The sequence below is a fragment of the Strongylocentrotus purpuratus genome, unplaced genomic scaffold (genome assembly GCF_000002235.5).
Source record: "Strongylocentrotus purpuratus isolate Spur 01 unplaced genomic scaffold, Spur_5.0 spur5_scaffold_16, whole genome shotgun sequence".
In the NCBI taxonomy this organism is placed as follows: Eukaryota; Metazoa; Echinodermata; class Echinoidea; order Camarodonta; family Strongylocentrotidae; genus Strongylocentrotus; species Strongylocentrotus purpuratus.
The window spans coordinates 21,069,950-21,082,202 of record NW_022145601.1 but is presented as its reverse complement, the minus strand read 5'-3'; the positions used below and the strand labels follow the sequence as shown (position 1 = coordinate 21,082,202).

The following is a 12,253-nucleotide window of genomic DNA, read 5'->3' as shown; positions in this document are numbered from 1 at the left end:
ACTTGTTCAAATTATTAAGTACCGCAGTGGAAAAAATAGATAAATTTTAATCCAACACCCTGTTTTCATGGGAGTTTTGCGTGAATGATCCATATTCCATTTCAGGAAAGTAAACAGAAAAACAGAGAGAGAGAAAAAAAAAAGAAGAAGAATGGCTAATATATAACACAAAAATCAGGAGAAAGGCGAATAATTCATTAACAAAACAAAAAGAAGAAATGCTAGACGAATACAAAGAAGCAGATTAACAAGAAATAACGGGCACAGGAAGCAAGAAGTTTTTGTGATATTGCATTTAAAATATAGTTGAATGGACCGTTCTTGAAACGTAATATAAAAAAAAGTGAATACGGAGAAGGACATCACAACATGACTTATGTTACTCTCCTACCAGCAGGATATTTAATTACCTGTAATTAATTTATTCTGTATGGAAATTCCATTGTTTCATTGAACATTGAAAACGCTCATAAAAAAAGACAAACAACCCCACCTGAAATTCATACTGACGAAACAAGGGTGAATTTAACGTAAAATTGGAAAGAGAAAGAACATTCGTGAAAATAAAATGAAATATGGAGGGAGAATTTTTATCGTTAATCCAAGTTGATAACAAACCGAATCAGGAGAGAGTTGTACACAAATAATGATACATAATCTTTTAAATTTCTAAACAGATTTTGCACTGGTCAATGGCATAACTACGGGGGGGGGGGCAAAGGCCACGTGCCCCCATTGGTAAGAAATGGAAATTTTAAAAAAGAAGAGGAAAAAAAGGGAAAGGGGGAGGTAAAAAATAATGAGAAAAGAATGCTAGACCATTTATGGCAGGCAGATCATGCAACTGTTTGCTCTCACCATTTACTGGCATTGGTCTCTCAAGGGACGTGCAAATCATTGTCACAAATCTAACAGAATTTACGTGTTATGATAATTCATTAGTGAAGGAAAAATTGTTATCTAAAGATCATATTGGTGAGAGCAAACAGTGGCATGAACAGCCTGCCATAGTTAAGTCCAACTTAAAGTTGATCTTATAGTCTTTGTGAAACCGTCTGTTCAATCAATAGTCTTGTACATTTGCATTTCATTCGGAGTAAGACTAGGCCCCCCCCCCCCATTTTTCATATGCCCCCTCCACACTACGCCACTGTGTCTAGTGGTGGAATAAGGAAAGAACAAATTATTCGTCGTACAATTCGTCCGTTAAAAAAAAAAACTTACCTACTAAGATGATTACACCGTAGATATGCATAGCTTCATAAGCACCGCCATACCAATCCGTGAAGCACCCCGTCAGCAGTAAGAACACGGCATCGGCCCCGATGACAATCAGGTTCCATTCCTCGACGTCATCTCTGTCGAGGCGGAGAAACTGCTCCCCGAAAACGACGATGTTGCTGATGACCGTATAGGCGATGAACGTCGCTGCGAAGTCACCAAATATGATGCAGGCGGTGTTCCTGACGACTTCTTTCGGGATGACCGTACCGTCGGCCGTCGTCATGTCTCCGTCGAGCGCATCTTCGATGTTGTCGATGGTGTCGGTGACATTAGCTTGGGTGACCGGGGATATAGATGCTGCTAGCGTGACTGTAGGCACCTCATTCTCCACATCTTCCTCTCCAGCCTCTGCAGGTGTCGTAGACGACGTTGGAAGTGCAGTATCATCAACGTTAGACATGATTCAATAGAACTGTCGTGTTTTAACAAGATTTCAATGGGTCGAACCCGTGCTTTAGCACACCGTTGATGAATTACATGGCACGATGCGTTATGTTTTTAATTTTATTCAAGAAAACTCGCAGGTTTAATAACAAGAAATGTTCATCATCACATTCAATTAATGCTTCTCCCCTTAATTTCCCCTTAATATCACACACGCAACAACTGAACATGACACGCTCGTATCACAATACAAAATGCCTTCTAGCTCGAGTTAATACGAATGACGGATTCAAAATGAAGAACGGTTCCTACATGTAATATATCATGTATGACTTTACAATATTAATAACAAAATTGCATCAAAGAAACCGCACAAAGAATTTTATGATTTTAACATACCAGCAAATATTAAGTAGAGACAGAAAGTCTGATCAGAGTGAAAGGAAAAGACAACACTACATATCAATATCATTCTCAAACACATTTAGTTAGATGCGATATACTGTTGTGGTCAACGCCAACTCGGTTGACATTGAAAGAACCCTATCATCTAGGGAAATAAGGTTATAAGTGCGGGTAATAGATTCAAAATACAACCTCACACTTAAAGGGCTCCTTCCATCCAAATGCAAGTTTATTCCTGTTGGTGTTGTAGTCCTGCATACATCTCATATTTTTATATGTAAACTTATGAATGTGTTTCATAGATTTTCAAATATTTTTTGAAATGTTTTTTTCTTCTAACTTGCTATAAAGCTCCACCCTAAAAATCCTCCACATCTCATTCCCCTTGTGGCATCATTCTGTCAGTCACCAATGAGCTAACTGAGAAAGTGGTATGTAACCTTGCCAAGGCTGATCACCTTGCACAATACGTAATACAATAGCAACATAAAAGTTGCTATGTCACACATGCTGTAGCATCAGCAGGAAGAAAAAGGCATTGATGATGTATTGTACATATATGAAACATGCAATTATTTCATGAGCGTGTGCTCAGTACGGGGAAATTACATACCATTGTCTATTGTAGAGTATTAGTTTAGCCGACTATTTTAGTCTGACATGATATAGCAACTTATATGTTGCTATTTTTGTTGTATTGTAACAGGTGGTCAACTTTGGCAAAGTTACACACCACTTTCTCAAGTAAGTTCATTTATGACTGACAGAAGATGTCACAAGGGGAATGGGATCTGGAGGATTTTGAGGGTGGATATTTTAAAATGTAGAAATCTATGAAACACATTCAGAAGTTTACATATCAAAATATGAGATGTATGCAGGACTACGCACCAACTGGCATAAACTTGTATTTGGATGGCAGGTGCCCTTTAATACATATCACTAAAACAAGTATATAGCGTCTTGATACTTAGTGAAAACTCTAAATAAGGCCTTGTTTACGAACAATTTACGATGTTATTCTAAATATGCAGTCATCAGGACGTGAGCGTCAAACGTCGGCAACTTCATATACTTTATACTTTACAGGGTAATCAATTTTCTTCCGATCTTCATCGTTAGTCCACCGTAGAGGGTGTCGTAGGTACATGTAGTACCGGTTGGGGAAGCCCCGTAGCCGGATCGTTGATCAGTGCAGTGGTGACATTGGTTGTAGTTTTGTCTGCAGTCATCGCTTGTGTAGATATCGTTGTATCTCTCGTCGTGCTGTTAATTGTACCTTCTTCTGACAAAAATTGTCCCAATGCTTTGTAAAATTTCTCCACCAGGCAGAACATGATGAGATTGGTCAGACTTATGGCGGTCAAGACGAGGAAATAGTAATTGAGATGTCCATCGTTGATCTCGTGTGGATACCATGGGTCATCTAGATTAAAGAGAAGGTTGAAAATACAATTATAGTTTATACTGAGTGAACTTTGGAAACGATAATGGTGTTTTGGTATAAAATATCATATAATACGGGTGTTTCCTCAGATATTTCTGTCTACTTGGTGTACTTTTAGAGGGATGTTGATCGTGCATTCGTCGTAAGGGACATACATGATTTAGGTACTATGATAAAGTTTGTGATTTTCGTCGTCATGGACATACCGTCCTTGTTTTCACGAAGTGACGGTAGTGAGGAAAATCGTCACGCAAAGTGAATGCAATTTTTTTTCACTACCGTCACTTCGTGAAAACAGCGTGATTTTATAGGTACCACGATAAAGTATGTGTTTTGAAAAAACAGTTTCCAATTACATGCATGTTGTTGGTTACACCAAAGGTCCGATATGCCCTGGAAATACTAATTTTCGTCTCAACATCAGTATTAATGCTGCTCTTCAGGCGGCCATGCAAATTTTATTATCAAATAATTATAATGTTGTTTACTCCGGGGATCTTATGAGCTTCAATGCTGTTCTTCCTGAGGGCCCTGCAAATGGTATTACACCCAGCGATTGACAGGTACCCATTTACACGTGGGTGGAGAGTGGCAAATGTAGATTAATGTCTTGCCAAAGAGTGTTAGTGCCTGGCTGAGATTCGAACCCTCAGTCCTTAGATTGAGACTCAAGTGAATTAACTACAATACTACGACACCGATCTAGTAAAGCATTGCCAGGTATCTGTTGAAATACATATTGGTCGAGATGGAATGTGGCCAAACACTTTGTCTAAAGATGTAAACACCGAGCAAGAGGATCGAACCGTGCATCCCTCGTATGAGAGTCAAGAGCCTTCACCAACATACCACAGTACTCCTACTGCAATAGCTTAGACTGACCTAGCAAGTCCAAGTTCAAATGGGAGTGGAAGTTCTTACCTGTCGTGATTGTGTTAATAAGAGGTACGATGAGTATGGCAACAATTTGGCCGATAGTTGCATAGAACAAGAAGATTCCTGTTGCGATTGCCTGCATGGATCTCGGGGACTGCCTGAATGCAAATTCCAGACCTGACAAAAAGGATACAGTCACCATAACAAGTTAATATGCGTTTATGGGGCACCGTTCACAGGAACACCCTCTCCCATTAAACGGTAAACCCTTTTTAAACAACTGAAAGCGTTTCGGGGGGGGGGGGGGGGGGGATTCCCAACTAAAATCGAACTATTACTGGATCTCTGGATTGTGGACCACACGGTACGGGGTTCGAATCCACGTCGACAATAATCTACATTTGCCACACTCGACCAAGATTTTGTAAGATGGTACCTGGTAGGATTTAGTTCCTAGAATGCACCGAGAGCTATGGTTGCCTGACTTAAGTCTGGGTAATTATATCTACAGTCCTTTCGAAGTGCAGTGATAGGCGCTATACCAGAAAGGAACATGATGGCCTGTTGCTTATGATTTGCGGGGTCGGTATGAATCAAGTTCTCAACCTGTGCTTCATACTGGGATAGCGCTATTTGATGACTGATCCGTCCACAGGGCCACAAAGACACTTCTATCTAGTAAGTACTTTCTCCCGGTTCTGAGGTTGATTGCAACATCTCTCCATTTCTTCTGCCATTGTGGTGCACCATTGCAGTTTTAGTCCACTCCAGTTCTTGACATTCTCTTCCCAGTTGATCCTGGGTCTCCCTCTCGGTCTAGTTCCTTCCACTCTTCCCTCTAAGACATCCTTTAAGAGGCTTTGGTGCCTTTTAACCTGACCAACGTATTACTTACTTGAGATATATACAAAGACATCTGCGGCAGCCATAAGGACATACTGCGGTATCAGGGAAGCAAGTGTGAGATTCGATGTGGTAATGGTCTGGTTGTTGATCTCCTGGAGGAAGGAGTCGCCTCGCTCGATGAACATCATCCGAGCCGTCTCAACGATGGCGGCAGCTAGGACAGACAGGGTTGTCAAAATGATTCCAATCTCTGAATAAAGAACACGGCATTTAAAAATCATTTAGCGACTTCAATGGATTGTATACGTCCATCAACGTAGGATCAAACGGATAAAGGGCTAGTAAGTCGTATGATAAACGAAGAGCCAATGAGTAGCATGATTAGATGGACCATGGACTAAAGGAGCTTCGGTTTGAATGGATGGACTAGGATCTGGGTTCTAGGATATGGGTCTTAGGACCAAGCAGACGAAGGGCTGATCTGTAGCAGGGTCAATCGGACGAAACGCTAATGGGTCAAATTCCAAACGGAAGAAATCTATTGGGTCCTAAATATATATACATTTTTAAAGGTTGAATGTTGATTGAGATTTGAATCAGAAATAACAAATCAAACAAATTTAAAAAAGTAGAGGGTAGCTAGTTCGTAATTTACAAAGGCTTTCTGGTATAGCATATATTTGTAATTAGATGCAATATCTACAGGTACATGTATGTACATACCTCATATAAACTCTTCCTATTTCCAGGGAATGTCTTACAGTTGTAACTATTAATGAAACAAATATTGTGATCCACGATGCACTTACTGATTCGAGTGGGCATCGTCAGTGTGATGAAGTTCTTACTGATGTAAGGGAAGACGTAAATATCGAAGACGGGAGCGAGCGCGATACCCACCAACGGGAGATAGCGGTGAAGGATTTCGGGGGCGACTGTCATTCCAAAGACCGCGGGCTTCATGCGCTCTGCCTGACTTATGAAGGATGTTGAGATCTTTTAAACACACAATACGTTTAATGATTAGAATCAAATCAAAATAATACCAGTGGTTAAACTGTTAATGATCATGCCAATAAAACCATAATAGTGATAAACTAGGTCCGAGCAGGATGTTGCTTTACAACTAATAAACATAGGCCTACAAATAAAAGCCTTCGTTACCATAACAATTAGTATCCATGAAAAGCTCAACTTTCGATTGGCAGATTATACATTATTTCATAACTTTATAAAGAAAGCAGCCACAAAGATAATTCCAGAATTTTCTTCGTACTGGATACTAAAGTATTTATCACACTTGGGTAACGAGTTACATCTGTAAATGAAGGTCTTGCCAATAAGCGGTAGGGTGGGAAAGAACTATAACCAAGTTTTCCACACCGTCCGATGAAATATCCAAAAGACGACTCATCAGCTAACAATACTTTTAGTACCAGTGTAGCTAATTTCCCTTCTTAATTATGAACCATTTCTTTATTTCAATATCCATCTGAGGAAATATAGTTCCATGTCCACCATCTTCTTCGTATGAAACCGTTAGTGTGACCATGTTTGAGCAATACAGAATAAGTTGGTCATTTTTTGTGAGACTTTTTTTTAATTAAAATTGTGTGTGACTGTACTGACCTGATAACGCATTATACTGTAAGGCACTTGGCTAGAGAGAAGTAAAATTGTGCAGCAGACTATAAGAGCATGACTGGTTATTACTGGACGATCTCCACCATTAGTCACTGCGCTCACTTCAACAGTCCCATATGAAGTAGATGTAGGAGGTGGCTCGGTGCTTAAGGTTTCGTCTACTGAGTCCTCGCCCCAGGGGTCAACTGTTGCAGCCAGCGTTATGGACGGATCCTCTACATTTGGAAGATCTGCAGCTGTCGAGGTGGACTTGAGGGCGCTCTTGCTAAGAAGTTCCACGTTTTCGTCATCCACGGTTTGAACAGAAGAGCAGAGATTGGGGCAGCAGTTGCGCTTGCAACGAGAGAAGCACGTTGACAGTTTGGTCATTAAAGAGCGGGCTTTTGACCTTACGACCAAGGTATCTGTTTTCCATATGGTAATTGGACATGTTGGAGAGAGAAGGTTAGTTTAGTTATCCATTCTACAAGTAATCTACATAAAATGTGTGTATCAATGGCTTTTAAAACGCATATTGGTATTGGTATTCTTAGAAAAACAACGGTGGAATATTCTTTAACAAAGAGAGAAGAAAAAGTGTTATGTGCGATAATTTTTGAACCCCCAAAAATGACAGGAAAGCCAAATAATATGATATTTATAAAAGTTTGCTATAGTCCCGAGACCGATTGACGGATGGAGCGGCATGGCAGTCCTGCGATATAAAAGTTAATACTGACTTATTTTCTTCGGGTTTAAGACACCGACAGAGTTTTAAAACCTATTTATCTTGATTATGACCAAACTTTTCTTTATGTTTTAAAAACTTTTTACATCAAGATAGACTTCACAAATAATATGTTTCAAATATTTAGTCTAAATTATTAGTGCGCAAAGTAAATTTAATGTATCACTTCTCATATCCACCTTCCGTATAATCATGTTACAATTCTATGTATGATTTTTTTACGTATTCAAACAAGAAAATAAATAAACTTTGAAATAAACTTCGAAACCTTGAATTTAAATCCTGTCTACACTAGTTTGGCCAGGAGGAATTAGACCTCCCTGCCTGGTCACTGACAGGTTGTTATTTCATCATATCAGGTCTCAATTAACATAAGAAAAAGGGGACCATGGGAGACCAACGGTCACCACTTAGACATTGTTTGCTATATAGAGGGCGCACGAAGCTATTAGTAGTACAGTGGGGCTTTAAACCACTGTTAAACTGACCTTCAGGTTTTCTGAGGTGAACTCTTTTGCGGACATAGAACAGGAAGGCTATGCTGAGAAGTTTGAAGGCTACCGTAAATAGGTATCCACAAGAGAAGGAGACGTTGAGTTGGACAAAGGATAAACATGTAAAGGCGAGAAGAGGGGCAAAACGTACCGCCATGTAAATGCTAGGGAAGAAACACAGATATTTGATAAAATACACAAATTCAACAGGAAATAAAACAGTAGTTTCAAAGGAAAATTATAGCAAAATATTGTTGGTATGATATTTGGTAAGAATTAATTATGTTTAAAAAAGTTATAATAAGCTCCTTTGTTGTTTTCTTTTCAAAGTGAAATATCGATTAAATGTGAGTTATAAATTAATTTCATTCAGGGTTACAATCTAAATTCCATTTGCCTTTTTTGTTGTATAACTCCTATTATGAAACTAACATAGTTAACTGAAAAAAATTAGTTTGTTAAAACTTAAGCACGAGATAAAACTACACACTCCCATTCTAAAATGCATGTATACGATTCCATGTGAAATAACATATACTCTTTAACATACATTTGTACATTTGTACGATATCAACATTGGTATTTAGCTAGAGTAGTTGCCATGTCGGGGGAAACTTCAGTTACTTACTAGTGAAAGCAACTTTGGATGCCCTCAACTCCATACTTCTCAATTTGCCTGATTGCGAAGGGAGGGGCAGTGGTGTTGATGCCAGCGAATCCAAAGCCTAGGATAATTCGTGCCGTGTAGAAGGTAATGCGACGAATTGGGACGGGTATACTGCAGGATGGATCGATGACCGACCAGTTGAACGTCAGCAGGGGTAAGATCAGGGTACCTAGAAAAAAGATGTATGTACAAGTCAAACCTGTCTACAGCGACCGCCAAAGAGAAACACAAAAAGTGGTCTTTGAACACAGGTTCCTTTAGTACATGTCTCAATGAGAAACCATTTTCAAGGGAAACAAACAATGTGCTTCTTGTAGACAGGTGGTCTTTGTAGACAGGTTCCTTTAGTACATGTTTCAATGAGAAACCATTTTCAAGGGGAAAAAATGTGCTTGTTGTAGACAGGTGGTCACTAAAGCAGGCTTGACTGTATATGATTGGAGAGGAGGTCTAGTGGTCGTGTCTCCGGACTATGATCACGAGGTTCGAAGCCCTGGCACGTGACTAACATCCGTTGGCAAGTCATTAATGTATATTTGCCAATCTCTATCCAGTTGAAGTAAATGGGTATTCTCTAGAATCATAGTGAAATCCAAAACACAGGACATGTAGGAGTGGTTTGGTTGACCTTTTCTGAAATTGGAGAGTACTGCTTTAAACATGGATATCCTCTTTAGTAAGATTTGATCGTTAATAAAATTATGACCACTTAAATGTTTTTTTTTAATAGCTCCTACGTATAGCTACTTGCGCCCTCTATATTGCAAACAATGCCTAAGCGGTGAGCATTAAGAGCTGATTTTGATGAGATAACCACCTGTCAGTGATTATGCAGGGAGGTCTAATCCCCCCTGGCCATTCAAGTGCAGATAGGCTTTAAAGAGTAGACGTCCGATCATGTACGTACACAAGAATTATCTACCGGGTTCCTTTTTTGTTTTACCCGCAAGATAGGCTTATATCCACAACCGGGGTAATTTGAGCCTGTTTTACTTTGTGGAATTGCTGACCAAACGGTCTTTACCAAACGGTCTTTGGTGAAATGGTAAACCAGCTTACAGGGTATCTTCAAACCGAATACGCGGAGCACAAATCCCTATAACGATAGAATTGCCGATACAGTGTTTTTCGTTGATATGACAGCACTTTGGTTACAAGGAATAATTATGTTAAAAGTACCACAAATCTTGGCATGTCAAAGGAAAACTCCATTCCAAAATAAGTTTCCTTTATTAAAAAAAAAAAAAGGGGGGGGGGGGGAGACACAGACAAAAATAAATCTAGAGCAACAAGTCCGTGAAGGTTGGTATTAATAGATGAATTAATAAAGCAAAGCATGATTCTTTAAATCGTATTAACACTATACTAATGAAGATCAAAATACAATTGAGACAAAAAATCAATTCGCTCATGATTCTGTAATGCCATTTCCTCACTATTCATTGATTCATCGATTCTGTTGTATATTTTGTAATAAATGTCCTATGTTTGGTCTGTTGAGAAAAAACCCCACCTAAACCAAAAGTGATACTCAATGCTTTGCTTTCTAGCAAAGGAATTTAATCTTATATTATTTTCATTACTTGCATTAAGTGTATCCATAGACTTACCAACAAGGGTTATGGTACTGTAGAGAGTCATGACTTTATACGAATTTCCGTACAAATCCGTCAAGAATCCCGTCAACAGAAAGAACACGGCATCGACTCCGTTAACGATGAGGTTTGATTTTTCGACGTCGGCGGGGTCATAGAGAAGAAACTCCTTTCCGAAAACATCGATATTGGAGATGACGGCGAAGGCGATGAAAGTCGCTGTGAAGTCGGAGAATATGATGCAGGCGGTGTTCAATATGGTTTCTCTCGTGTATGTTTCTCCGTCGATGGCGTCGATGTCCTCGGTCACGTTTTCTTCAGCATCTGAACGCGTGTCAGGTGCAGCGGCATCGACCTCGGGTTCGTTATCCTCCATACCATCGCCTATTGGCTCAACCGATGTCGACAAAGAGGGCGGGGTTTCTCCAGGACTCGCCATGATTAGGGTGATAACTGATTCAACTTTTAAAAATGTACTTATTTCTTGAGTAAATACGACGGACAGAATTGTTGCGCGTATCAGTCGCTGATGATGCGATCAAGGCCAAAATTCATTTACCTGGCCTAATGCACCACGAAATTTATAACGTTTCCTCCCTCGAATGAGACTCTTGTATTCTTTCTAAAGATAAACTGTTCTTCACCTTTATGCAGGGAGCTTGCATCTTTCTGGTTTTATGTATCACTCTCATCTTTCATCGTTGCGTCAAAGACATATATGTTATATATAAACAGTCCGTCAACTTTTATCATGATGCGACCATATGTCATGAAATCTGATCTCTCTCTCTCTCTCTCTCTGTTTGCCTCATTCTCTCTCTCTCTCTCTCTCTCCTTCCCCCTCTCCCACTCTCCTTCAGGGGGCTCTGTCTCTATCTCTGTCTGTCTCATTCTCATGGTCTCTGTCTCATTCTTTCTCTCTCCCTCTTTGTCTCTCTCTGTCTCTATGCCTGTACCTCTGTATGTATGTCTCTCTGTCTGTCTGTGTCTGTTTCTCTCTCTCTCTCTCTCTCTCTCTGTCTCTCTCTGTCTGTGTCTCCCTCTCTGTCTCTTTCGGCGTTTCATTCTACAGACTTTCGGTTCTGTTTCGTTAAACTTGACATTAATAACAACTTCCACAAAATACAAATAAGTTTTCAGTTTATCAAATTCAACGTGTTTTATAGTTATTAGATATACAAAACTATTCAAAACAGATTATACAAAATCGGATTGTGGAATCTGAAGGTCTCTATTGCGTTTGGGAGCCTTACCAGTCAGCCCTTTTCCTTTCGTTTTATTTTTTTCACTCTTTTAAAAAATATTTCTGCGGCAAAATTTATGTGGTCCGACGGGGTTTGCTCGCTATTCATAAGGACCGCTATTCAAAACGTGGAAATTCCCATTCCCGTAGGACCGCTATTCATAAAACGAAAAGAGGGTCACTATTTATAAAGAATTATATACCTCACTTCAGAAATCCAGCCATCTGATTGGTCGAAATTGCATTCATAAACTTCAACTATTCCTGTAAAATTCCCGGTAAAATTCCAAACCCATGTAATAGTTTAAAAAAATAGTTCTAAAATCCTAGTTACCGTGGTTACTGGGAAAATAGTTCAGTCTTGGTGAAATACCCATAGGTTTACATGTTAAAAAATGGTCTGAGCGATCGAGGATACCGTACGTGTGCGATGAATTGGTCAGTGATTTCAATACAATTGAATCTTGATCAATCTTACCGACAATTTTATCTTGCATTGTTGACATGAAGACGAAAATAAACTTCCAAAAACAACATTTGCCGATAGATCTTGATCTAAGTTCGTGCCAATGCATTGCAAAAGTAAAAGAAGGGCCCGTTTAATGGAGCTGCCGCGAAGCATCCAGCACGCGAAGCCGTTT

General features: G+C 39.5%; 1 protein-coding gene across 1 annotated transcript; it reads right to left on the bottom strand.

The window, feature by feature from the left end:
* Positions 1-3,191: 3,191 nt before the first annotated feature.
* On the bottom strand, positions 3,192-10,808 carry LOC115924705 (solute carrier family 15 member 4-like). The gene is made up of 8 exons (XM_030987463.1): positions 10,385-10,808; positions 8,736-8,943; positions 8,259-8,271; positions 6,956-7,219; positions 6,052-6,214; positions 5,292-5,492; positions 4,442-4,573; positions 3,192-3,499 (listed from the first exon to the last, which is right to left on the bottom strand). Exons 1-8 carry the CDS (start codon positions 10,806-10,808, stop codon positions 3,192-3,194), a joined length of 1,713 nt encoding a protein of 570 aa, XP_030843323.1.
* Positions 10,809-12,253: the final 1,445 nt, after the last annotated feature.

Coding starts and splice junctions, on each gene's coding strand:
- LOC115924705 (XM_030987463.1), bottom strand. CDS start 10,808: ATGGCGAGTCCTGGAGAAACCCCGCCCTCTTTGTCGACATCGGTTGAG. Junction 6,215..6,955: donor CTAATGGTGGAGATCGTCCA/GTAATAACCAGT, acceptor TTCATAAGTCAG/GCAGAGCGCATGAAGCCCGC. Junction 5,493..6,051: donor GACGATGCCCACTCGAATCA/GTAAGTGCATCG, acceptor TTCTTTATTCAG/AGATTGGAATCATTTTGACA.